This window comes from Oncorhynchus nerka, linkage group LG25, assembly GCF_034236695.1.
Source record: "Oncorhynchus nerka isolate Pitt River linkage group LG25, Oner_Uvic_2.0, whole genome shotgun sequence".
NCBI classification, from domain to species: Eukaryota; Metazoa; Chordata; class Actinopteri; order Salmoniformes; family Salmonidae; genus Oncorhynchus; species Oncorhynchus nerka.
Genome location: NC_088420.1, coordinates 47427624 through 47455284, shown reverse-complemented (window position 1 = coordinate 47455284; position 27661 = coordinate 47427624). Strand labels below are relative to the sequence as shown.

General features: G+C 41.5%; 1 protein-coding gene across 5 annotated transcripts in view; it reads left to right on the top strand.

Annotated features, from left to right (window-relative positions):
- Positions 1-26578, top strand: part of LOC115109587 (solute carrier family 23 member 1-like) — a 30374-nt gene extending 3796 nt beyond the window's left edge. For 2 of the 5 annotated variants that reach the window (XM_029634656.2, XM_029634654.2), the window contains exons 2-14: positions 3963-4201; positions 4463-4536; positions 8196-8330; positions 8707-8864; positions 16115-16274; positions 18016-18197; positions 18727-18847; positions 19519-19675; positions 21385-21638; positions 21787-21951; positions 22572-22680; positions 22869-22964; positions 25114-26578. In XM_029634656.2, coding sequence (XP_029490516.1) covers positions 4489-4536; positions 8196-8330; positions 8707-8864; positions 16115-16274; positions 18016-18197; positions 18727-18847; positions 19519-19675; positions 21385-21638; positions 21787-21951; positions 22572-22680; positions 22869-22964; positions 25114-25367 — 1839 coding nt within the window. In that variant the 5' untranslated portion in view covers positions 3963-4201; positions 4463-4488 and the 3' untranslated portion in view covers positions 25368-26578. Of the gene's footprint in view, positions 1-694; positions 4202-4384; positions 4537-8195; positions 8331-8706; positions 8865-16114; positions 16275-18015; positions 18198-18726; positions 18848-19518; positions 19676-21384; positions 21639-21786; positions 21952-22571; positions 22681-22868; positions 22965-25113 lie in introns of those variants that run through there. The other 3 variants (XM_029634658.2, XM_029634657.2, XM_029634655.2) reach the window with 3 other exon arrangements.
- Positions 26579-27661: the final 1083 nt, after the last annotated feature.

Sequence of the window (27661 nt, the reverse complement as noted above, 5' to 3'; positions counted from 1 at the left end):
AACAAAGTGGCATAGTTAAAGTGGCTAGTGACATAAGAATGCAGTCGATGATCTAGAGTACAGTATATACATATGCATATGAGATGAATAATGTAGGGTAAGTAACATTATATAAGGTAGCATTGTTTAAAGTGGCTAGTGATATATTTACATCATTTCCCATCATTTCCCATTATTAAAGTGGCTGGAGTTGGGTCAGTGTCAATGACAGTGTGTTGGCAGCAGCCACTCAATGTTAGTGATTGCTGTTTAACAGTCTGATGGCCTTGAGATAGAAGCTGTTTTTCAGTCTCTCGGTCCCAGCTTTGATGCACCTGTACTGACCTCGCCTTCTGGATGATAGCGGGGTGAACAGGCAGTGGTTCGGGTGGTTGATGTCCTTGATGATCTTTATGGCCTTCCTGTAACATCGGGTGGTGTAGGTGTCCTGGAGGGCAGGTAGTTTGCCCCCGGTGATGCGTTGTGCAGACCTCACTACCCTCTGGAGAGCCTTACGGTTGAGGGCGGAGCAGTTGCCGTACCAGGCGGTGATACAGCCCGCCAGGATGCTCTCGATTGTGCATCTGTAGAAGTTTGTGAGTGCTTTTGGTGACAAGCCGAATTTCTTCAGCCTCCTGAGGTTGAAGAGGCGCTGCTGCGCCTTCTTCACAACGCTGTCAGTGTGAGTGGACCAATTCAGTTTGTCTGTGATGTGTATGCCGAGGAACTTAAAACTTGCTACCCTCTCCACTACTGATCCATCGATGTGGATAGGGGGGTGTTCCCTCTGCTGTTTCCTGAAGTCCACAATCATCTATAACTAAGGTCAGGGCGTGACACAAACTTAGGAATGACATGCCAGCAACAAACGCTGACACTACACATCCAAGTATAACTGATCAAATTATGAAAGACAAGCATTGCAATTCCGAATTCCGTAAAGTGAATCTGGGGAAGGTGAGTGAAAAAATGATTATTGTCTGTCAGCAATGACAAGCCACCGGGGTCTGGCAAATTGGTTGCCAAATTACTGAGGATAATAACGGACGATATTGCAACTCCTATTTGCCATATCTTCAATCTAAGCCTACTAGAAAGTGTGTGCCCTCAGGCCTGGAGGGAAGCAAAAGTAATTATGCTACCCAAGAATAGTAAAGCCCCCTTTACTGGCTCAAATAGCCAACCAATCAGCCTGTTACCAACCCTTAGTAAACTTTAAGAAAAAAAGTGTGTTTGACCAGATACAATGCAGATACAAATTGACAGACTTTCAGCACACTTATAGGAAAGGACATTCAACAAGCACAGCGCTTACACGGCGGCAGGGTAGCCTAGTGGTTAGAGCGTTGGACTAGTAACCGGAAGGTTGCAAGTTCAAACCCCTGAGCTGACAAGGTACAAATCTGTCGTTCTGCCCCTGAACAGGCAGTTAACCCACTGTTTCCAGGCCGTCATTGAAAATAAGAATTTGTTCTTAACTGACTTGCCTGGTTAAATAAAGGTTAAATAAATAAATAAAATACACAAATGACTGATGATTGGCTGAGAGAAATTGATGATAAAAGATTGTGGGTGCTGTTTTGTTAGACTTAAGTGCTGCTTTTGACATTATCGATCATAGTCTGCTGATGGAAAAACATATGTGTTATGGCTTTACTTTGCTATATTGTGGATAAAGAGTTGCATAACAGAACACAGAGGGTGTTATTTAATGGAACCCTCTCCAACATAATACAGGTAGAATCAGGAATTCCCCAGGTCAGCTGTATAGACCTCTTACTTTTTTCAATGTTTACTAATGACATTCCACTGGCTTTGAGTAAAACCAGACTTTACTCAAACTGCTTGGATTAACCCTGGATTGTAAACTGTCATGGTCAGAACATGTTGATTCAACAGTAGATAAGATGGGGAGAAGTCTGTCCATAATAAAGCTCTGCTCTGCCTTTTTAGCAACAGTAGAACCCTAGCTCAGATGCACATGATAACTGCATACAATAGCTGTAGGATCAGCAGAGACATTCAGGGCAGTTAGAGGGACATCAATTAGGTTACTTACATTGTGTCTTCCAACGCACCTGGGATAATGTACATTTGTTGAAGCATCATGACAACTTAGCGACACAATGGTAGGGATTCCCTGAGCTGGGTTTGGGTCATTGTAGCGACACAATGGTAGGGATTCCCTGAGCTGGGTTTGGGTCATTGTAGCGACACAATGGTAGGGATTCCCTGAGCTGGGTTTGGGTCATTGTAGCGACACAATGGTAGGGATTCCCTGAGCTGGGTTTGGGTCATTGTAGCGACACAATGGTAGGGATTCCCTGAGCTGGGTTTGGGTCATTGTAGCGACACAATGGTAGGGATTCCCTGAGCTGGGTTTGGGTCATTGTAGCGACACAATGGTAGGGATTCCCTGAGCTGGGTTTGGGTCATTGTAGCGACACAATGGTAGGGATTCCCTGAGCTGGGTTTGGGTCATTGTAGCGACACAATGGTAGGGATTCCCTGAGCTGGGTTTGGGTCATTGTAGCGACACAATGGTAGGGATTCCCTGAGCTGGGTTTGGGTCATTGTAGCGACACAATGGTAGGGATTCCCTGAGCTGGGTTTGGGTCATTGTAGCGACACAATGGTAGGGATTCCCTGAGCTGGGTTTGGGTCATTGTAGCGACACAATGGTAGGGATTCCCTGAGCTGGGTTTGGGTCATTGTAGCGACACAATGGTAGGGATTCCCTGAGCTGGGTTTGGGTCATTGATGAGTCATTGTCTCAACGCAGCCTTATAATGCTGTGAAGGGATCCAGGAACCCAAATGATTTGGGTGGATCCCATCCTCCTTATAAAACAAGCTTTGTTTCCAGAAGGTATCAACATTGTCAATAAATGTTACATCCACAGCGCTGCAATAGTCACGTAGCCAGTTATGGAGGGCTAAAAGTTTGCTGAAACCATGCTTCTACACCTGCATTGCTTGCTGTTTGGGGTTTTAGGCTGGGTTTCTGTACAGCACTTTGAGATATCAGCTGATGTACAAAGGGCTATATAAATAAATTTGATTGAGTTTTTTTTGTGAATTACTTAGTAATAAATAAGTTATTTAAGACAATTGATGTATGGATGACTCATAGTGAAGACTGGGTTCGTGCAGATAACCAACAATTTACGACGTTTGGAATGAGACTAACGTGAGGTACAGTAAATAATTAATTAATTCAAAGACTAATTGACCAGATAAAATATCTGAAAAGTTATTTTAGGAAATGATAACTTTGTAATCTGAATATTTTTCATTGGTGTCCCGACTTCCTAGTTAATTAGTTACGTGATTAATCGGTTGATCGCGCACTAACTAATTACAGAGAATCTTTGATAAAAACTATCAGTCTTCAGTTAATGATAGTAAAGACACGACAACAGTGTTGTTGGCATGGGTAATGTATTGATGCTCGAGTGTCTTTTTGAGTCTTATTTCTGTATTTTTAGGTTTATATAGTTTTAAATGTTATGATTACTTATTTGTGCTGTTCCAAATTGTCTGAATAAAAACTACAGTTAGTGCAGAATGGTGGATTTAGACAGATCAAGAGGTATGCTTAGATACACAGAAAAATATACATATTTTGGACATTATGGCTCCAGATTCCAGGAAAAAGCTAAATTCTGCTGCTTTCAATATACTTTGTATCCCTCATTTACTCAAGTGCACTTACCTGTACATAACATTCTATGACAAACACATGCCATACAGAAATGAGCTGCTACACACTAGTTCAGGGATTAAACACATCTCAGGGTCTAGGAACACTGCACCAACACTTGAAGAGCTTTGTGCTATCCTACAAAAGCTATAGTTTAGTTTCCTGTCAAGTCAAACAGCAGTTACTTAGCCATCTTCCATTACTGCACTGCTTTTGTCAACTCAACTGAGAGAGAAGTCACTCTGTTCAGCGTTCCCTCACTGCATCTGCTCTCTCCATAGCTCTACCTTCAGGCCCGCTCCAAGGCGTCCGCATGGTCCTAAGCCACCCGCTGAACTTCGAGAACAAACACACTCTCTTTTCTCTCCAATCTGAGCAAGATTGACAGCGCTCTGAATAAATTAGGATGGGGGAGGGGCTATGAAGGGTGGCCAGTCATATATTATATAATCAAGTGATTATCACTGAAGTGAAAGGAGAGAGCCAACAGAGACACTACTAGAGGCAAACACACGGTCAGGTGAGTGGACAAGTTTATTTTCAAAGGGGACATTTCTTAACGCTTGGATGGAAATGTAATGCATTGAGAAGGCATACCTATCTTTTGTAGATACATTGGGGCCGTTCTACAATACATTATACTGTACAAATGGGTACTACAGTAGAGTGTTACGGTCTCTTATTGTGTTATTGTTTCCAATAGTTAACCATTGTGAGAGACAGAGAAAGAGAGGTCGAGGTAGTACACTTCTTGTTGAGACGTTTCACTCATAACTCACAGGACCCAGCTGAGTCCAGACTGGACCCATGTCTCCAGAGAAGGAAAGCAATGGTCTCGAAAACGACACATTTGCTGTGAGTATGTACACATTTATTCCACTTCTGGAGGATTATGTTGACATTTTCTGCTGTGGCTATGAGTAGAGGTTATGTTGGACCTATGGACACACACACTGTATAGGCAGGACATGTTACATGTACTGGCTTTAAGCCTGGAACTTTTAGAGATGTTTATCTATACAAATATTACATTTTGGACTACATAGGTTTGCAAGTGCAACCTATTACATGTATAGGCAGGATTGGGTAGGTTACTTTCTAAATGGAATCTGTAACAGTTACTAGTTACCTGTCCAAAATTGTAATCAGTCATTTAACTTTTGGATTACCCAAACTCGGTAACGTAATCTGATTACATTCAGTTACTTTTAGATTACTTTCCCCTCTAGAGGCATTAGAAGAAGACAAAAATGTATGTTACCAATTGAACAACATCTATTGCAGGATAGCCAATGTTAAAGTTTACATAGCTAGCCATATATGGATGTTACATTTTACTTTATTGGTTGGTTATGTAGGCTTCTTCCAACCCATCACATTCAACTACATATAATAATACAATTAAATTGCAAAGATTGTTTTTTGCAAACCTCCTTTCTGAATTTAAAAGTAATCTTCTACTTTTTCAAAAGTATCTGTAATCTGAGTACAATATTTTTGCTGGTAACATAACAGAATAAAATTAACGTTTTTTTTGTAATCCCTTACATGTAATGGATTACATGTGATCCATTCCTCCCTGACCCTGTGTATAGGTTTTGACATAGATTCATGTGTAAACTCAAACAAAGAAACAAATTCCCTGTGATTTTCATCCTTGGTAATATATTGATCTCTTCCTCTTACCAAACCACATAGCATAACACAGGTGGTGCTCTCCAGATTGCGTAAGCCTACCTTTGTAAAAACGGTCTAGAATAGTCATCATTTCCCAGAAGTGAATTCATAAGAACTGAGTGACTTGAGCACCTTTGAATGGGGCTTGTTTACGTGCATACTATTTCAACCCAACAGTCACATGTATATTTTTAAATTAAAGAATTTGTACTCTAGGATGGGTCTGGTGAAGCAGAATGAAGGTGCTCATTCTTAGTAGGCTGAGAAGTGTTGTTTACTTATGGTACAGCCTTGATGATCGCCTGAGCCTCAACATTCCAGTCCCTCATGCGTAACGAACATACTGTACGGCTCTCTGGTGCAAATCATTGACTGTGAAAAGTGTTGTGTTATCAGAAGTCATGTCTTATTGGCCAATTATTTGCTAATACCTTAAAATAAACGGTTACTGCTAACGCATGCCAACAGGCTACATGCATCTCTGAGGCAATCTATTCAGCTAACACTGATAGGCTAGCGTTGGTGCACAACTGTTACAGATACAGGTATTCTGTGTGTGTATCCTGTGTGTGTGTGTGTGTATGTCTTTTCTCTCCTTCTCCCCTCCTCACAGGTGGCAATCATTATTCCCCAATCAGTCATCAATCAGTCGCTAATCAGAAGACACACCTCCTCCTGTTTCCATTACCCAATCACATCCCCTTTCCCTTGGTTTAAAAACCCATTCAGTTGTTTCCTCTGGAGCTCATTACCTCTGTCATTACCTCTGTCATTACCTCTGTCATTACCTCTGTCATTACCTCTGTCATTACCTCTGTCATTACCTCTGTCATTACCTCTGTCATTACCTCTGTCAATATCTCTGTCATACAGTCTCTCGGTAGTTCTCTTGTTTGTTTTAGCACCTCCAGATCACTTTGTCCCCACCTGTGAGTATTGTTTGTGTTATGGTGTTTGATGGTGGGGAAAGGGGGAACCAAGACAAGTTGCCCATGGGCATACACTACCCATAGGACTACTTTGTCTAAGAACACTAGGTAGAACTGGGTGGACCACCCACTGTATTTTTGGTTAGTTCGTTAGCTGTATAGTAGTAGGCTAGTCTAGTTTAGGGGTGTTTTTGGATATTTGTTTCTTTCCTTGGGTCCAGCTCAGCCCTTTTTCCTGCACCCCCTTTACCATGTGTTTTCAAATAAACCCTGAGTGTTTGACGGTAATTAAGTTGTCTGTGGTTTTTCGTTCGCATTTTCACTTTGTCACTATTATAATTTGCATGAGTTGTGTTACGGGTCTCGTTACCATCCCCCCCTAGACTGCCGGGCCAAAAAGGGATTCGTAACAACTACTTTACGGGACATGGGATTCTAGAATGTCTTAATGTTGACTGTAAACAAATACACTTTCAGTAAATAATTGAAAACCCCTTTGGGTTGTATGCTATATTATGGGTGATATTACACCTGTGTTATGAGTTATATTATGCCATGCGTTATGGGTAATATTATGCATGTGTTATGGGTGATATTATGCCTGTGTTATGGGTAAGGTTGCAAACGGAGGGTATATTACTGTAAACTACCAGCATTTTGGTAACTTTCAAGGATTATATTTAATTTATCACAAGACATCTTAGTGGCCCTTTTGGGTACTTCAGATTATCACAGATGTCTGTAATTATCTCTCGTCCTCTTTTATTTTATTTTACCTTTATTTAACTAGGCAAGTCAGTTAAGAACAAATTCTTATTTTCAATGACGGCTTAGGAACAGTGGGTTAACTGCCTGTTCAGGGGCAGAACGACAGATTTGTACCTTGTCAGCTCGGGGGTTTGAATTTGCAACCTTCCGGTTACTAGTCCAACGCTCTAACCACTAGGCTACCCTACCGCCCCCTCTGTGTGGCCTTGTCACATGTAAAACATATAAAACAATCAAACAAGATGATACAAAATGTAATAATAGAATGACAAAGCTGGAAAACATGATCCAAAATATAAACCATCAACTTAGTGAATACCATTGGTGTTTAATATGAGGGTTTCAGCATGATATCCTTTATATATTTTTTTACACATTATTTCTTTTAAGTCAAGTCTTTGTTATAAATGTTTTGCTGCCAAACTTGTGGCAAGTGAAACACATCAAGAGTTTGCCATTGTTGATTAGATGTTCATTTTCTTTAATTAGGCTATTTTCTCTTGAACTTAAGTATGAATAACCAAAATTACCATAGATTACCTGCTAATTGACCTTTCGCTATGCCCCACCTCAGAATTGTGGGCAACCAATTGCAGTGCTCCAATGGATAGCAACTGTCGTCGAGTCCGACACCTCGCACAAGCTCACGTTTAAATCACATGAAAGCCAGGCCGTGGCAAAAAAAAACAGTTTTCTTCCAAAAAATAAATATTGAAATGGCAAAAATAATTTAACAGTGCACCAGGAATACTTGCTACTGGGATTTCTGAAATGTAGAGCCTGTTGAGGGATTTTTTTATTTTTTTATATTTTGAATTATAATTAACCGGGCGGGGCTGAGCGATGGGTGAATTACTAAAGATTTCGTTAACTTTGGTCAATTACTGATAGCTTTGTAACCCTAGTTATGAGTGATATTACGCTTTTGTTCTGGGTGATATTATGCCTGTATTATTCCTGTAGTATGGGTAATGTTATGCCTGTGAGTCAGCCCATTTGGGATTAAACAGAAGAAAATGCACGGAAATAGGGAGGTACTACCTGGATTAGCCAATAAGAGACGCACATTTTCCTATTCCGTTGCAGAATTAAATGTTTTCCATTGTCCTAATGAATGAGACCTTGCTATCTGTCCTGTAGATTCATGGGCATTTCTGTGAGCTGGAGAATGATGGAGAGGGCTCCGACCTCTCTGAGGAGGATGACAAGAACAAGCTGGCCTACTGTGTCACAGACGTCCCAGCCTGGTACCTATGCATAATCCTGGGCATCCAGGTAAATCCAATCCCTACTCCGTTTTATTGGAGGCCACAGGGTTCCCTTCTCACTGGTTGAGGTTGGAGAGGTTGGGCCTCCTTGGGATTCCATTGATTTGATCAGCCAATGTAATCAATTGGATGAACAGTCAAACTAACCTAGTTTTTGAGGATGAATTTGGCTGCAAATGAAAAATAAAATCACAAAGTCACATGAGGGCCTCAAGAATAAGATCTTAAGAGATTCAACTGTTTGAGTTTTGTTGAGGCTGATGGCAAGTACTGTTCCTGTATCTGTGATTTCATCTGCTCACCTTGGCCTCAGTATCAGTGGATGTAACAGTCATGAGTGCATCTCTTCTTCCTCTCTTACATCCATGTCCCCCTCTCCTCAGCATTTACTGACAGCGTTTGGGGGGATAATTGCCATCCCTCTGATCCTGTCTCAGGGTCTGTGTCTGCAGCACGATGGCCTGACCCAGGGTCACCTCATCAGCACCATCTTCTTTGTGTCAGGCGTGTGCACCCTGCTGCAGGTCACCTTCGGAATCAGGTGAGTGAAGCTGTGGTTGGTTGGATATGGCTTTGGACAAATTATTCAACAGCAACCGAGTGTCTGTGAAAATAAATGGGGCCAAAAGCAGGGAGAAGAAGGTACAAGGGAGTCTATTGTTTATTTGGTCAATAAAGATTGACCTCGATAAGATATCCTGGGCAATATCAAGGTGGAGTCATCCAACCATGACACTGTATAAGGGAATCTACTAGTCATGAATTGCCAGACATCAAAGGGGTGAGGCGTCTCTTTGTTGTATTGTCATGTGGGAATCAAAACAAAGTACAATAAAATCCATGGCAATTTCCTGGAATTTTACTTAAGGCAAAACACTATCTGATTTGGTTGTCATGCTTTCCAGGAGATCCAGCAGTAGACTATCGTTTATTGTAAAGATTGATTTTGCTGAAGCGTCTGATTTAGCTAGGTTGTACAGCATGAGCTCTCACGTTTCTTTCTAAGCCTCTGTTGATATTCAGAGCCAGTTTTTCAGGTCAGTGTGCTGCATTAGCCTCACACCATAGCATATTCTCGACTGGGCACTGGGTCTTTGTGAAATTAAAGCCATCAAGAGCTGAATCTCTAACGGAAGAACTGGTAATGGAGCTCAGCCTCCCCCCACTCATACAATTCCAGGTCATCGAGCCTGAATTGGTATGGGGTCAATAGAAGAGATTTGCTTGGTCATATGCAGCAGGAGTGGTGAAATATACAGTGCCTTCAGAAAGTATTCACACCCCTATACCTTTTCCATATTTTGTTTTTACAGCCTTGAATAAATATTCAACCTCTTTGTTATGGCAAAAGCCTAAACAACTTTGGGAGTGAAGATTTGCTCGACAAGTCAGATAATACCGTCAATTTCATGGATTAACTCTGTGTGCAATAATGGTGTTTAACATTATTTTTGAATGACTACCCCCATCTATGTGCCTTGCAAAGAAGGTCACCTTTTGGTAGATGAGTACAAATGTAATAAAAAAGCAGACGTTGAATGTCCCTTTGAGCATGATGAAGTTACTAATTACAATTTGGATGCTGTATCGATACACCTAGTCACTACAAAGATACAGCCGTCCTTCCTAACTCAGTTGATGGAGAGGACGGAAACCGCTCAGGGATTTCAGCATGAGGCCAATGGTGATTATAAACCAATTACAGAGTTAACTGGCTGTGATAGGAGAACTGAGAATGGCTCAACGACATTGTAGTTACTCCACAATACTAACCTAAATGTCGAAGTGAAAAGAAGGAAACTGGTATAGAATAAAAATGTTCAAAAACATGCCTCCTGTTTGCAATAAAGCACTAAAGTAATACTGCAAAAAAAAGTGGCTAAGCATTATGTTTGGGCAGATCCAACACATCACTGAGTACCACTCTTTATAATAAGAAGAGTATATTTTCAAGCATGGTTGTGGTTGCATCATGTTATGAGTTTGCTTGTCATCGGCAAGGACTAGGGAGCTTTTTGGGGATAAAAAGAAAATAAATATACTGTAGCTAAGCACAGGCAAAGTCCTATTGGAAAACCTGGTTCAGTCTGCTTTCCAACAGACACTGGGAGACAAATCCACCTTTCAGCAAGACAATAACCTAAAATGCATGACCAAATACACACTGGAGTTACTTACCAAGATGACATTTAATGTTCCTGAGTGGCCTAGTTACAGTTTAGAAAATTTCTGGCAAGACATGAAAATGACTGTCTAATAATCATCAACAACCAACTTCACAGAGCTTGAATCATTTTAAGAATAATGGGCAAATATTGTACAATCCAGATTTGCTAAACTCTTACAGATTTACCCAGAAAGACTCAGATGTAATTGCTGCCAAAGGTGATTCTAATGTATGTATTGACTCAGGGGTTTAATACTAATGACATCAAAATATATTAGTGTTTCCGTTAAAAAAAGATGATAGAATGTTTGTTCCACTTTGACATTGGAGTATTTTGTGTAGATCGTTGAATTGTTTACTTTACTTTAGTCCCACTTTGTATCACAACAAAATGTTGAAAAAGTCAAGGGGTGTGACTACTTTCTGAAGGCACTGTAGTCGTCAAGCTTATGTAGGTTAGGTTAACTGTGTTTTTATGTCATCTATGTAATCTATATCCAGACCATGATGAGCTGATATAATCTGATAATACACTTTCAAGAATATACTGAATGGGCGGTTCTTAATTTCTGGTGGCATTTTAGAGAGCATGTACTTAATGTTCTATATTTGTCATTTAAATGTACATCCTCCCATTCTAAATCAACTAATATGGCAACTTAATGACTTGAAATAATTGTGACCATTATCAACACTGTGCCACCAGTAGGAGTAGTAACGACGGTAACATCAATGACACATTTGAGGTATTTGAGGCTTTTCTTAAACTGAGGCCTAATGTGATTAACTCACAATGCAATTTCCGTTCATTTAAATTGAGTAACACCAATGACACTTTGAATTTAGACACCCCATATCATCAATGGATTCCTGAAATGTATGACATACTAAAACGGTGTGATTAGCTCATAATTTTCTTTAATATAGATCCCTCCCGCAATAATCGTTTGCCACTTCAGGGAATGCTCAAGGTCCTGGTAAATCCTTGTAATGAGTGATTTTCTTTCTTTTTTTGACCCCCTTTTCTCCCCAATTTCGTGGTATCCAATTGTTAGTAGCTACGATCTTGTCTCATCGCTACAACTCCCGTACGGGCTCGGGAGAGACTAAGGTTGAAAGCCATGCGGCCTCCGAAACACAACCCAACCAAACCGCACTGCTTCTTAACACCGCGCGCATCCAACCAGGAAGCCAGCCGCACCAATGTGTCGGAGGAAACACCGTGCACCTGGCGACCTTGGTTAGCGTGCACTGCGCCCGGCCCGCCACAGGAGTCGCTGGTGCGCGATGAGACAAGGATATCCTTTACCGTCCAAACCCTCCCTAACCCAGATGACGCTAGGCCAATTGTGCGTCTCCCCATGGGCCTCCCGGTCGCGGCCGGCTGTGACAGAGCCTGGGTGCAAACCCAGAGTCTGGTGGCACAGCTAGCGCTGCAATGCAGTGCCCTAGACCACTGCGCCGTAATGAGTGATTTGCAAAGTCGTAAAACCAATTACATTAAACTAAGGGACCCATATTATATTTGTCAAACAAACATGTATTGTAGTAGCCTTTGTTTTAGTGATCTATGCAATATAGTAAATACGTTTGTTTTACTTTCTACCATTCAAAATAATAGAGATGCCAACAAGCCAATTTGCTTGCCCTAACTACTTTAAACAATGCATAAACATAATATTTTGCAGTATAAAGGACTTGCATTATGTTTTATCATTGATAAACAGTTCAATATATACAACGTTTGTTACTATTTGTAATTAGGGGTTTTCAAAATCTTTGATACAAAGTGGGATTAACATGGATTCAATTGTAAACACAACAATTCAACAATCTACACAAAGTACTCCAATGTCAAAGTGGAACAAACATTCTATCATCTTTTTAGGGGTTCACAGCAAAGCTGACATGGTCAAATAACTCAAGCAAAGATTATTGATTTAGTCCGAGCAAAACTAAGGGATTGGTTGAGTTATTGATAAATAAGCAAATCTGATTTGACATGTCCATTTAAACCCTTTGTAATTCCACAAAGACTTACAGATGTAGGATTTGATCACTTAATTTGATCACTCTATTATTTTCCTGTTGTAGCAAACTGGTTTAAATTAAGATCCCTACATCTGTATGTAATGCTAATGCTCAAAATCATCTGCAATTATTTTCTCCTCATGAACCATACATCAGATTCACTCATAAGTTGCTGCTTGAAATATGTCCGCACTGTAACTTGCATGCTAATGCTAAAAATACTTACAAATTATTCTCATGAAGCACAAATCAGATTGACTCCAGATTTGGAAAATTAGAAACCGGAAATCCTGCCGGTTTAGCAGTCAGCACATTACAGCTGTGAGATATTATTTGAAGTATTTTGGAACTGAGATTTAAATCATTTACACAAATAGATTGACAAAACAAAGTCCCAGAATTCAAAGATGATCGCAATATACCAGTACACTAATCTTGAAAATATTTAACAAATCTTAACATATTTCGTCAAATTTAGATTATATCAGATCTGCGCTTGCCAATACCTGCATAGCAGATGTTTTGGCAGTGTCAAAGGTAGAACTGTGTTAAAACGATGGAATGTAAAATGTTGGCTAGCCTTATTTACACCTCGATTAGGCTAATATAATTCCTCATTATTTAATTGAATGATTTTCTATTTTTGTGTCAAAATAATTCTCTATAACCTACACTTTCTCATTCTGAATTTATAATGTGAGTGAGACTGGTGTGGCTCGATGTTCAATAACCCCATGAGCAGACACTCATGTGTTTCATGGTTGCAAAAGAAGGAGGATGCAAATGCCACCACAATTCAAGATCGACCCACACAGTGCATTTGGAAAGTATTACAGCCTTATTCTAAAATTGATTAAATACATTTTTTCCCCCTCATCAATCTACACACAATACACCGTAATGACAAGACAAAAACAGGTTTTTAGAAAGTTTTGCAAATGTATAGATTTTTTTTTTTATATCAAATTTACATAAGTATTCAGATCCTTTACTCAGTACTTTGTTGAAGCACCTTTGACAGCGATTTATAGCCTTGAGTCTTCTTGGGTATGATGCTACAAGCTTGGCACACCTGTATTTTGAAGAGTTTCTCCCATTCTTCTCTGCAGATCCTCTCAAGCGCTGTCAGGTTGGACGGGGAGAGTCTCTGCACAGCTATTTTCAGGTCTCGACAGAAATATTCGATAGTCAAGTTAGGGCTCTGGCTGGGCCACTCAAGGACATTCAGAGACTTATCCCGAAACCACTCCTGCGTTGTCTTGGCTGTGTGCTTCTGGTCGTTGTGCTGTTGGAGGGTGAACCTTCGCCCCAGTCTGAGATCCTGAGCACTCTGGAGCAGGTTTTCATCAAGGATCTCTCTATCTTTCCCTCGATCCTGACTAGTCTCCCAGTCCCTGCCGCTGAATAACATTCCCAAAGTGTGATGCTGCCACCACCATACTTCACCGTAGAGATGGTGCAAGTTTTCTTCCAGATGTAATGCTTGGCATTCAGGCCAAAAAGTTCAATCTTGGTTTCATCAGACCACAGAATCTTGTTTCTCATAGTCTGAGAGTCCTCTAGGTGCCTGTTGGCAAACTCCAAGCAGGGTGTTGTGCCTTTTACTGAGGAGTGGCTTCCGTCTGGCTAGAGATGGTTGTCCTTCTGGAAGGTTCTCCCATCTCCACAGAGGAACTCTTGAGCTCTGTCAGTGATCGTCGGGTTCCTGACCAAGGCCCTTCTCCCCCGATTGCTCAGTTTGGGTAGGCGGCCAGCTCTAGGGAGTGTCTTGGTGGTTCCAAACTTCTTCCATTTAAGAATTATAAAGGCCACTGTGTTCTTGGGGAACTTTAATGCTGCAGACATTTTTTGCTACCAGATCTGTGCCTCTACACAATCCTTTCTCGGATCACTACGGACAATTCCTTCAACCTCATGCCTTGGTTTTTGCTCTGACAAGCACTGTCAATCTGTTATGTAGACAGGAGTGTGCCTTTCCAAATCAATTGAATTTACCACAGGTGGACTCCATTCAAGTTATAGTAACATCTCAAGGATGATCAAAGGAAACAGGATGCACCTGAGCTCAATTTTGACTCTCATAGCAAAGGGTCTGAATACTTATGTAAATAAGGTATTTCTGTTTTTTTATGTGCAAATATTTCTGAAAGCCTGTTTTCACTCTGTCATTATGGGGCATTGTGTGTAGATTGATGAACATTTTTTATTGAATCTGTTTTAGAATGAGCGTGTAACGTAACAAAATGTGGAAAAAGGGAAGGCGTCTGAATACTTTCTGAATGTATTGTACACTACATAACCAAAAGTATGTGCACACCTGCTCGTTGAACATCTCATTACAAAACCATGGGCATAAATTGTCCCACCTTTGCTGCTATAATAGCCTCCACTCTTCTGGGAAGGCGTTCCACTAGAAGTTGGAACAAAAACAGCCCCAGAACATTATTCTTCCTCCAACAAACTTTACTGTTCGCTACCTGCCTCAAGGCATAGTGCTTTCTCTTGGTATCCGCCATGCCCAGATTCGTCCATTGGACTGTCAGATGGTGAAGCGTGATTCATCACTCCAGAGAACGCATTCCCACTGCTCCAGAGACCAATGGCGGCGAGCATTACACCACTCCAGCTGACGCTTGGCATTGCGCATGGTAACTTTCGGCTTGTGTGTGCAGCTGCTTGGCCATGGAAACCTATTTCATGAAGCTCCTGATGAAAAGTTATTGTGCAGATGTTGCTTCCAGAGGCAGTTTGGAACTCATTAGTGAGTGTTGCAACCGAAGACATACCATTTTTACACGCTACACACTTCCGCACTCGGTGGTCCCATTCTTTGAGCTTGTGTGGCCTACCACTTCCCGGCTGAGCCGTTGTTGCTCCTAGATGTTTCCACTTCAAAATAACAGCACTTACAGTTAACTAGGACAGCTCTAGCAGGGCAGAAATGTGATGAATTGACTTGATAAAAAGGTGACATCCTGAGACAGTGCTATGTTGAAAGTCAGAGCTCTTCAGTAAGGCCTTTCTGCTGCCAGTGTTTGTCTATGGATATTGTATGGCTGTGTGCTTGATTGTATACACCTGTCAGCAACGGGTGTGGCTGAAATAGCTGAATCAACTAATTTGAATGGTATGTACTGTATTTAAGTTTATTTTGGACATACATTTTGCAAAAGCTCTCTCCTTTCCTGACTTATTTTATGGATTAGAGCAATTCCTATTACCCAAAGTGATAGTAAGGTATATGGAGCAAAAGCTGAGAGACCTTACACAGAGCACAGCTCACCTGAATCCATAATCATGCAGGCAAATGCTTGATGAATCATTATTCAGAAAAGCCAACCATCAACCTAGTCCCAGATCTGTGTAGAACATGAAGATGGCAAAAGAGCCAGTGTTGCTGTTTCATCTCTGGTCCAACCTGACCAACCATAACCTCCAACTACTACTTCACAAGACAAGTCGGTTTCTGATTATACTATAAATGGGAAGAATTCCTTATGTAACAGTCTAAAGATTCTAGCCAGAACATCTATTCTCTGCAATTTGTGATTTACGGTATCTGTCTTACTCTCCCATCTCTCTCTATCCCTCAGACTGCCCATTGTTCAGGGGGGTACCTTTGCCTTTCTAGCTCCCTCCATGGCTATGCTGTCAATGCCAGAGTGGACATGCCCTGCCTGGACCCAGAACGCTTCCCTGGTCAACACCACCTCTCCTGAGTACATAGATGTGTGGCAGAGCCGCATGCGAGAGGTGATTTGTTGTTAACTAGTCAAGTCAGTCAAGAAGAAATTCTTATTTACAATGACGGCCTACCAGGGAACAGTGGGTTAACTGCCTTGTTCAGAATCACAGATTTTTGCCTTGTCAGCTTGGGGATTCGATCCAGCAACTTTTCGGTTACCTGCTGCCTTTTAGTAATGTGATTGAAATATAAAGTGTCTCCTAAATGACAATAATGTAAATGTAAAGAAAGAAAGAGAGCAATTTGATCATTTTTTGATAACCCTTGATACACCAGTCTCTAAACTCAGCAAAAAAAAGAAACGTCCCTTTTTCAGGACACTGTCTTTCAAAGATAATTAGTAAAAATCCAAATAATTGTAAAGGGTTTAAACATTGTTTCTCATCCTTGTTCAATGAACCATAAACAATGAATGAACATGCACCTCTGGAATGGTCGTTAACAGCTTACAGACGGTAGGCAATTAAGGTCACAGTTATGAAAACCTAAGACACTAAAGAGGCCTTTCTACTGACTCTGAAAAACACCAAAAGAACGATGCCCAGGGTCCCTGCTCATCTGCTTGAATGTGCCTTAGGCATGCTGCAAGGAGGCATGACGACTGCAGATGTGGCCAGGGCAATAAATTGCATTGCCCGTACTGTGAGACTCCTAAGACAGCGCTACAGGGAAACAGGACGGAGAGCTGATCATCCTCACAGTGGCAGACCACGTGTAACAACACCTGCACAGGAACGGGACATCCGAACTTCGCACCTGCGAGACAGATGGCAACAACAACTGCCCGAGTTACACCAGGAACGCACAATCCCTCCATCAGTGCTCAGACTGGACTGAGGACTTGTAGGCCTGTTGTAAGACAGGTCCTCACCAGACATCACCGGCAACAACGTTGCCTATGGGCACACCGTCGCTGGACCAGACCGGACTGGCAAAAAAGTGCTCTTCAGTGACTATTCACGGATTTGTCTCACTGAGGTCTGTACTCTGGAGAAGGATCGATTTGGAGGTAGAGGGTCCATGTGTCACAGCATCATCGGACTGAGCTTGTTGTCATTGCAGGCAATCTCAACGCTGTGCGTTAAAGGGAAGGCATCCTCCTCCCTCATGTGGTACCATTCCTGCAGGCTCATCCTGACATGACCCTCCAGCATGACAATGCCACCAGCCATACTGCTCGTTCTGTGCGTGATTTCCTGCAAGACAAGAATGTTAGTGTTCTGCCATGGCCAGAGAAGAGCCCGGATCTAAATCCCATTGAGCACGTCTAGGACCTGTTGGATCGGAGGGCCATTCCCCCCAGAAATGTCCGGGAACTTGCAGGTGCCTTGGTGGAAGAGTGGGGTAACATCTCACAGCTAGAACTGGCAAATCTGGTGAGGAGGAGATGCACTGCAAAAATGAGTAAGAGATGCACTGCAGTACTTAATGCAGCTGGTGGCCACACCATATACTGACAGTTACTTTTGATTTTGAACCCCCTTTGTTCATGGACACATTATTCCATTTCTGTTAGTCACATGTCTGTGGAACTTGTTCAGTTGTTGAATCTTATGTTCATATCAATATTTACAGATGTTCAGTTTGCTGAAAATAAACGCAGATGACAGTGAGAGGACGTTTCTTTTTTTGCTGAGTTTACATATTGTATACACATTAATGTGTTTCACATGAAATAAAGATTAAATACTATTACTCGTGTTTATTGATGTGTGTTTGCTCATGTGGTGTGTTTGTATTCCTCTACAGCTGCAGGGCTCCATCATGGTGGGCTCTTTGTTCCAGGTGCTGGTGGGTTTCTCTGGACTCATTGGTTTCTTCATGCGTTTTATTGGCCCCCTTACCATCGCACCCACCATTTCTCTGATTGGCCTGTCCCTGTATGACTCGGCTGGAATGAGCGCAGGGAACCACTGGGGCATCTCCACTATGTGTGTAAACTCCCCACAAGCCTGTAGTTATCAACTGTTGAACTGGGCCCATATCCACAAAGTGTCTCAGAGTAGAAGATTTGTCATAAGTGCTGAGAAGAGAGACATTTTACTCCTACTCTTATGGGTAAAAAGCTATGCATGAAGCCTCTTTAGTCATAAGAGTCCCACCTAGACGACAGGTATTTAGGAGACCTCATGAGCTGTGAGAACCAGTTAAAGAAAAATCCACTCAAAAATGATATATATATATATATATATATTTTTTTTTTTTTTTCATTATTCTACTGTTGCATGTAAGCAGTCAAGTTTTCAAGATAATGGACTTTCAAGAAGCAAAGTGTCACTTTCCACATCATCATGTAGATGTGACACTTGACATTTTGGGACTGTATCAGCAGTGGACTAATGAAAACAATACCTAAAGAGTGGATTTTGAGTGGATACTAGAAAAATCTTACCCATTCTAAATGCACCACTGGATGGCTCATTCTGCTTTGTGAACAGAGTTTTTTTCTCTTTCCTACAGGACAACTGCTCTGATCATCCTGTTCTCCCAGTACCTCCGACACATCCCTGTACCATTCCCCACATACAACAAGACCAAGAAACTCCACACCTCCAGGATCTACATCTTCCAGCTTCTCCCTGTATGTCCATTGGAAAATAAAGGACTAGATTCTATCAGATCCGCACTAGCCGACATCTGCACTGCGGTTGTTTTGGAGGTGTCGGGTGTGGAAATGCGTTAGAGCTGTCAATCCACAAGTGTCTACCTGTGTGACATTGCTATTGGATGAAAAACTACACCCGACTTTATAGCCGACAAATCCCATGCAGCCATGTAAGAAGTTCATGAAGCTGCGCTACAAGTTCAACCACTCAAATGCGTGATGTTCTATTGTCTACACCGCAATTAGACTGATAGGCTATAAATCCACCCCATCCAAATTAACATGAAAACATGCATTAGCCTGTCATAATTTCGATAATCGATAGAGCCTACTTTCGCTTTCACCGTTTTAAACTTCTAACGCGGTAGGGATAATAAGGAAGGGATTGGTTGGTGTCACACGAGCAGCCACTCACTGATTTGTCAGCTCATACTGCAGTTACACCTCCAACAATGCAAAACTATCCACTACGCTCGAGCTGATTGAATCGAGGCCAAAGACTCAAAGTTGTTCATTGTTCACTTATGGACCTTATATAGCCCAAAGTTTTCCCTGGTCAGTTCCTGTGGTCTGGAAACACTCCTGGTCCTGATAATGACTGGTGTAAATATTCGCATGTACAGTACTGTGTGTGACTTCTTCCTCAGGTGCTCCTTGGCATCACACTGTCATGGCTGATCTGTTACATCTTCACCATCTCTAATGTCCTGCCCTCAGAGCCGGAGCAGTACGGCTACCTGGCTCGCACAGACCTGAAGGGGGATGTCATAAGCCAGGCCCCCTGGTTCAGATTCCCATATCCAGGTACGAAGCACAGCTGCTCAGTGGGATCATAAGCAATAACTCCATAACCTGATATTCAAGTTTTTCCTGGTACGGTCACATGGTCAGAAAAAACTCAGGGCTTATCACAATCCTAACCCAACCTTCAGTATTTAGTGCTGTATGGGTAACTAATATGTATGGTTTATCGATTATGGAACGTGCCTTCCGAAATTATTCAGATCCCTTGACTCTTCCATATTTTGTTATGTTAGACTTATTCTAAAATGGATTTTAAAAAATCCTCAGAAATCTACACACAATACCCCATAATAAAATAGTTCAAATAAAAAACAGAAATACCTTATTTACATGAGACTCGAAATTGAGCTCAGGTGCATCCTGTTAACATTGATCATCCTTGAGATGTTTCTACAACTTGATTGGAGTCCACCTGTGGTAAATTGATTTGGAAAGGCACACTCCTGTCTATATGAGGTCCCACAGTTGACGGTGCATGTCAGAGCAAAAACCAAGCCATGAGGTCGAAGCAATTGTCTGTAGAGCTCATAGACAGGATTGTGTCGAGGCACAGATCTGGGGAGGGGTACCAAAAAATGAAGGTCCCCAAGAACACAGTGGGATCCATCACTCTTAAATGGAAGAAGTTTGGGAACACCAGCCAAAGCCCAGCCAAACTGAGCAATCGGAGGAGAAGGGCCTTGGTCAGGGAGGTGAACAAGAACCCGATGGTCACTCTGACAGAGCTCTAGAGTTCCTCTGTGGAGATGGTTGTCCTTCTGGAAGGTTCTCCCATCTCTGCAGCACTCCTACAATCAGGCCTTTATGGTAGAGTGGCCAGACGGAAGCCACTCCTCAGTAAAAGGCACATGACAGCCCGCTTGGAGTTTGCCAAAAGGCACGTAAAGACTCTCAGACCATGAGAAACAAGATTCTCTGGTCTGATGAAACCAAGATTGAACTCTTTGGCCTGAATGCCAAGCGTCACGTCTGGCACCATCCCTATGGTAAAGCATGGTGGTGGCAGCATCATGCTGTGGGTGTTTTTCAGCAGTAGGGACTGGGACTAATCAGGATCTAGGCAAAGATGAATGGAGCAAAGTACGGAGAGATCCATTATGAAAACCTGCTCCAGAGCGCTCAGGACCTCAGACTGGGGTGAAGGTTCACCTTCCAACAGGACAACGACCTTAAGCACACAGCCAAGACAACACAGGAGTGGCTTCGAGACAAGTCTCTGAATGTCCTCTGAGTGGTCCAGCCAGAGCCCGGACTTGAACCCTATCTAACATCTCTGGAGCGACCTGAAAGTAGCTGTGCAGGAACCTGACAGGGCTTGAGAGGATCTGCAGAGAAGAATGGGAGAAAATCCCAAAATACAGGTGTGCCAATCTTATAGTGTCAAACCCAAGAAGACTTGAGGTGTCATCGCTGCCAAATGTGCTTCAACAAAGCACTGACTAAAGGGTCTGAATACTTATGTAAATGTGATATTTAATTTATATTTTTTTTATAAATGAGCAAACCTGTTTTTGCGTTGTCATTATGGGGTATTGTGTGTAGATTGATGAGGAGAAAAACGATGAAATCACTTTTAGAATAAGGCTGTAACCTAACAAAGTGGAAAAAGTAAAGGGGTCTGAATACTTTCCGAAGACACTGTATATGAATAGAAATACCCAAATGTATTGTATGTTAACTGGAACCCATTATTCTGATTCCAATCTCAGGTCAGTGGGGTTTGCCAACTGTGAGCCTGGCGGGAGTGGTAGGGATCTTGGCTGGGGTGTTATCCTCCATGATAGAGTCGGTGGGGGACTACCACGCCTGTGCCAGACTATCAGGGGCCCCTCCACCCCCTAAGCATGCCATCAACAGGGGCATTGGCATTGAGGGGATTGGCTGTCTGCTGGCTGGGGCCTGGGGCACGGGCAACGGAACCACCTCCTATAGTGAGAATGTGGGTGCACTGGGCATCACCAAGGTGAGAGGGGCTAGAGGCTGTTTTTAGATTTAGACTGCAATACAATTTTGAGCATATTATAGATCAATGCTTTTTGGAATATGGAAGTTATACAAGCTATTGGGTGTTATACAGTCTCAACAGACATGGTTATTTATTTCTCTCTCAGGTGGGCAGTCGCATGGTGATCGTTGCTGGTGGGGCATTGATGATCATCATGGGACTTTTCTGTAAAATTGGAGCAATTTTCACCACCATCCCCACACCTGTGATTGGAGGAATGTTCTTGGTCATGTTCGGGGTCATTTCTGCAGCTGGAGTTTCAAATCTGCAGGTAAACGCAGTTGTCTAGGTTTATTTACACGTTGAATAGTACAATGGTCACTATAGAGACATTTTACATATGAAGGCTTTTTCAGTCATGTCTTACCTATCATGTCTTACCTTTCAGTTAAATTGCAAGCAAAAATATTATAATCAGATTACTTTTATATTCAGAAAGGATGTTTGTAAAAAAATGCATTGTTTTCTCAATGATATTCAATTCACCATTGAAGAAAGGCGGAAGTTTAAATTTGTTCCACCTGAGTCAGAGACAACTATTCTGACACACCAAATGAGTTTGATGGATTGTATTTGTCTTCTAATGCCGGTAAAGGTGATCCAAAAGTAACTCAAAGTAATCAGATTGCATTACTCAGGTTGGGTCATTCAAAAGTTACGTTAGAAATTACAATTTTGGACAAGTAACTTGTAACTAACAGATTACATTTAGAAAGTAATCTACCCAACTCTGCTTGTAGGGTTGCAAAATTCAGGTAGCTCATTTCAAAATAAGCAAGAAATCTATGAATACGTTTTTGGTACAATGTTTTGAAAGTTATTAGAATTAAAACAACCCTAATGACTTTGTGGCGTTTCTCTGTCAACTCTTCTCTGCTTATCATTTGACAGTATGCAGACATGAACTCCTCCCGGAACGTGTTTATCTTTGGATTTTCCATGTTTTCCGGGCTTGTCATTCCAAACTGGATATTCAAGAACCCGGATGCCATAGCAACAGGTATCAGAGCAGATAACGCATGAAACACTATGACTAAGAAAATTCACAATTCCTTACAAAAAAAGCTGGGTGGAAAAAGCTCAGCAGAAGAACAAATTAGAGGGCAAGTGGAGGTCATGTTGCTGAGATCTGAGATTCCTCTAGTATGTAACTTGGCCCAGTGTGATGAACTGTATTCTCTTTGTCAGGTGTGGTCGAGCTGGACCAACTGCTGCAGGTGCTTCTAACAACCAGCATGTTTATTGGAGGCTTCTTTGGGTTCTTCCTTGACAACACCATTCCAGGTAAGCTTCCACCCAGGAGGACCAGCCTCGTTTCATAGACTATATGAAACATCCGGGACACTCAACTTAGTATGATATGCTACGTTGGTATGATTACACAAGACGAATGGTTACTTAACGCAAAAAGAAATGTATAGCAAACCAAAGGTTGCATGTTCGAATCTCATCATGGACAATTTTAGCTAATTAGCAACTACTTACTACTTTTTAGCTACCTTGCAACTACTCGAATCTCATCGCAGACAACTTTAGCATTTTATGCAGATTTTAACTAATTAAACAACAAAGAATATGATCTACATGATCAGTCTCTGTGTGTAAAATAAAGTGGTTAATGTGAAAAATAAGAAAGCAACCCAATGTTATTTGTTGCCTAGACTTTACTGCAAATGACACTCAAGTCTTGAGAAAAAAAAACTATACACTAATATTGCAGTTAACCATGACAGCCTTGATAATAGAATGCCTGTGACCACACACACACACACACACACACACACACACACACACACACACATCTAAATAAAGCACTTGGGAATTCCTTAAATTTAACTAGGCAAGTCAGTTAAGAACAAATTCTTATTTACAATGACGGCCTACACCGACCAACGCTGGACCAATTGTGTGTCTCCCTATGGGCGCCTCAATCACGGCCGGTTGTGATACAGCCTGGATTTGGACCCAGGGTGTCTGTAGTGACAACTCTAGCACTGAGATACAGTGCCTTAGACCGCGGCGCCGCTCAGGAGCTGTAGAAATAGAGTGAAACAGGCATTCTATTTTTTGCTCTATTATAGTGGCCACTATAGTAGGGATAGGAAAGGGTCAGTTGTACAACTGAATGCATTCAACTGAAATGTGTCTTCCGCATTTAACCCAACCCCTCTGAATCAGAGTAGACATAGAACAAGTGCACAATGCTACATGTGTGCAAAAATAACATTCACTGAGTAAAACTTTTAATAATCCCCCCTTACTCACACACAAGTGTTACTGTCAAGTTCAAAACAACAAAATCAATAACTATGGGCTACACTGCACATTACTACATTGTACTCTTTCTGCCTTTGGACATCTGTTCTACAATGTGCCAGCAGAGCATGATACCCTTTGTTGGCATAATTGAACTCTTTCAGGCAGAGAGTACACCTGGTATACCCCTTTTTATCCACTGTATTGCGAAAGGAGTGTGTGGTCTTCCTTTCACCTCTACAATGGCACCCAGTTTAAGCCAGGCCCAGCTACACAGAACTGCTTAACAAGCAACACCTCATTTTCACCCAATTCTCTCATTCTGAAAATTAACCACATACTGTAGAGGGAAAACATTAGTTCACATATAGTAGTTAGTTCGTTAGCTAGTTAACTAGTTAACAGTTCACACAGATTGCCACGGTCCAGTAAGCAACTAACGCGTTATAACTTAAGGAATGACAAGGAGTCATATGACGTTACCAGTTAATGCTATAATCAAATGCTTAGGTTACTAATGTTAGCTCATCTGATGTTGTAACGTTGTCTGACTTTATTAGCCAGCTAATTTTCACACCATAAACTCAATTATTTGATCAGTTAATTTGGCTAATATTTCTCAACATTTCTCTGGCTAGCTAACGGATAATTCGATCCAGCTAGCAAGATACTTAACAATGCTAACAATACTTGTTCCACCACACTTTCTCCCTCACTTCAAACTTCCCAAATGGCAGTTTTTCTGGTTACTTTTCTCATCAGATCTACACGAATCACGTAGGTCACCTATTTAGGATTCAAAATTACGATTGACGACGCAAGGTGACTAGTTTGCATCCCTGAACTACTTAGAATGTTAGCTAACCTAAACTTGATCCTAACCCTAACCTTAACCACTAACCCTAATGTTAGCCACCTAGCTAGCGTTGGCATTAGCCACCTAGATAATTAATACATACAGTACCATACAAACGTAACATTTCACTCATTTGAGTATCCCAGATTTGACTAAATTACGTCTCCAGTATGGGAGGATGGGGAACACTGTATCTATCCAACCGTTTCACATAGAGTAAAATGCACTAGTCCTCTTTCATGTCTACAATATCATAGCCTGTTTTCAGTCTCTGTTATGGATGAGTTGAAGCATTCTACTCCACTGCTTTGGGCCACACAGGCACCCTGCGGGAGCGGGGCATCATGGACTGGAACAAGATCCCCCTTGATGACTCCAGCAACACTTTGGAGAGCAGTGAGGTGTACAACCTTCCATTTGGAATTAGCTCTTGTCTCTCCTCCTTCTCCTGGGTTCGATATGTGCCGTTCCTCCCTCCAAATGCACCAAGCTCACAGGACGAGGCCAAGGTGGACTCTTTGGCGACCAAGCAGCAGCCTGTGAAGCCAGAGGTTATCAGATCAGTGGCCCTATGAACACTGTGCAGGACCAGACACGGGCTAAAACAACAACAATAAGCGAGGCAGCTCTCGTGACATGGTCCTCCCGTTCTGTTCTATTTTGTCTAATATTTTATACTCATTTCTTGTAAAGATTTGATTATACAGTGTTGTAAAAATATACATATTTTTTTTATGGAACTTGTATTTTACTGATAACACACTGTATAGGACCATATAATAATTGGACTAAAATCACTTTTAAAGTTTCAAAAATAATAATATCTGTAAATATACAGATTTTTTCAGAACTACATTTCCAAGTGTGTTCAGGGTAGCACTAGTAATAAACCTTTCCAAGAGTTTTAAATACTAACAAAAATCTAAACTGCAATATGATTAAAATGTATCTCAAACTGTAATTTTGATTTGGTGATACTATAGTACAAAGGTAGCCAATGAAATCATTCTTGACGCTACCTATAATGATTAATGGAAAAGTTTTGAAAAATGGAGACCAATGGAGCCCTGGAAATGAAGACGACAATATGTATCAGTATAGTATCAATCCACAACATAGAGCTATCATTTATCTGTGAGGTTTTTCCTCAGCTGTCACTGTCAGGTCCTGCTTGATGGCTCTGTACAAGCCGAGAAAGAACTCTGCCAGTGGTCAGCACAGTGCACTCAAAGTCCTCTGGGCGATTGGAAAGATCAGAGGTCAGGAGACAGATATCCAAGGAAAAATGTCTCACCTCAAAGAGTACATTCACATCCTCTATAGCGCTCTGAAAGGTGGCGTTCACCATTGACGCCATCTCTCTCTTCACTCTAACAGCTGGTGGGTAAAGGGCTGAATGAGGGAGAGAGAGAAAGAATGTTAACTCTTTTCTCTCTAAGTCTTGCCAATGGTTTCATTGTGTGATGTGCTGCAGAGCATGTTGCTTGAACCATATTTATTGCATATTAAGATTTGTCTTAATGTCATAGTCTATACATGATTTATAAACATAGTGTGTTATTCTCACAGGGGAAACACAAAGAAATGGGTTGCTTTGTGTCACACTCCAATTCAATGAGTTGCCAAATTGAATGTGGTTACACCTCTTAGCCCTATTAGTAATACCTCAGTCTATGTGAGGATGTGAAATTCTTTCTATATGCGTAAATCTCGTGAAACGTTATTCGTGTAAAAGGGGAGAAGGTGGTTGTCTTTTTGCTGTTTGAATAAAAGTCAGCCATGTAGACCTAGCTGTGTCCTTAATGTAGAAAGTATGGAAGAGTACATAAGTTATCTATTGAAAAACTAAAATATGTGAGGAACGTTTATCAGGACATGCCTAAGTACTGACAGAATTATAGAACTGTAGGCAACAAAACCACAAGGGGGAAACATATGGTTCTCACTATCACATCTAGAACAAACCCTTAAATCATTATGATGAATCAATTGCAATGTGTTATCTAAGGGACTTTTCATGGAAGCACAGTTGTATGGCTAGGGTCACTGTTTCTTGTCCACATTTTCACCCAGCTCGGGCACGTCTACTGTCAGGCACACTGTTTGAGCCTCTCTGCTTTCATCCTCTACTGAAGTAGTCTCCCCTGACATACTGTTACCATTAAGTAGCGACACAGTTCTAGAAATCTTTGGTAGCGAGCTGGTCAGCATAAGAACGGAATCAGCTTCAGTGTCCTACTGCAATGTGCCAGGAGATGGCAGTCTTCTCAAACTAATGCCAGATGCCTCCCAGTCAATTCTAATACTGCCAGTCAAAAATGGACAAAGTTAACTGTTCTCCTTTAGGGTTTGTTTGAAAATGTACTGAGACCATCACTGCTACCTTCAAATGTCCACTAGAAGACAGTAGACAACATAATATATAACCTTTCAAGTTAATTCCCTCAACTACAATTGCCACTGATCATCTGATGCTTCACATGAATGCATAAAGCAATAGCACACACATAGAACTACAGTACAGTGAGTATATTTTCAAGATGAGCAAATATGATTCTCCATGAAAAATCACATATAGTTGACTGTTTCCGGAGTAATATACCTAAACCAATTAAGAACAGCATACTGTAACTTAAAGTAAACCAATATAACTCATAATGATCCTATAGTGATGCTTCATGGTGGGCTGAAAACTGCATGTCAGCACATCTTATCATAGCTACAGTACACAGTAGGCACTTTCCAATCTGGCTCCAGAGAGATCATCATCTCTTCAGATGCCATCTGTCGTCATTACAGTACTCTATGCTTAGGATAAATTCAGTTGGTGAAACCCTCCTCCCCCTCCTGCCTCCACCACCCCTTTTAA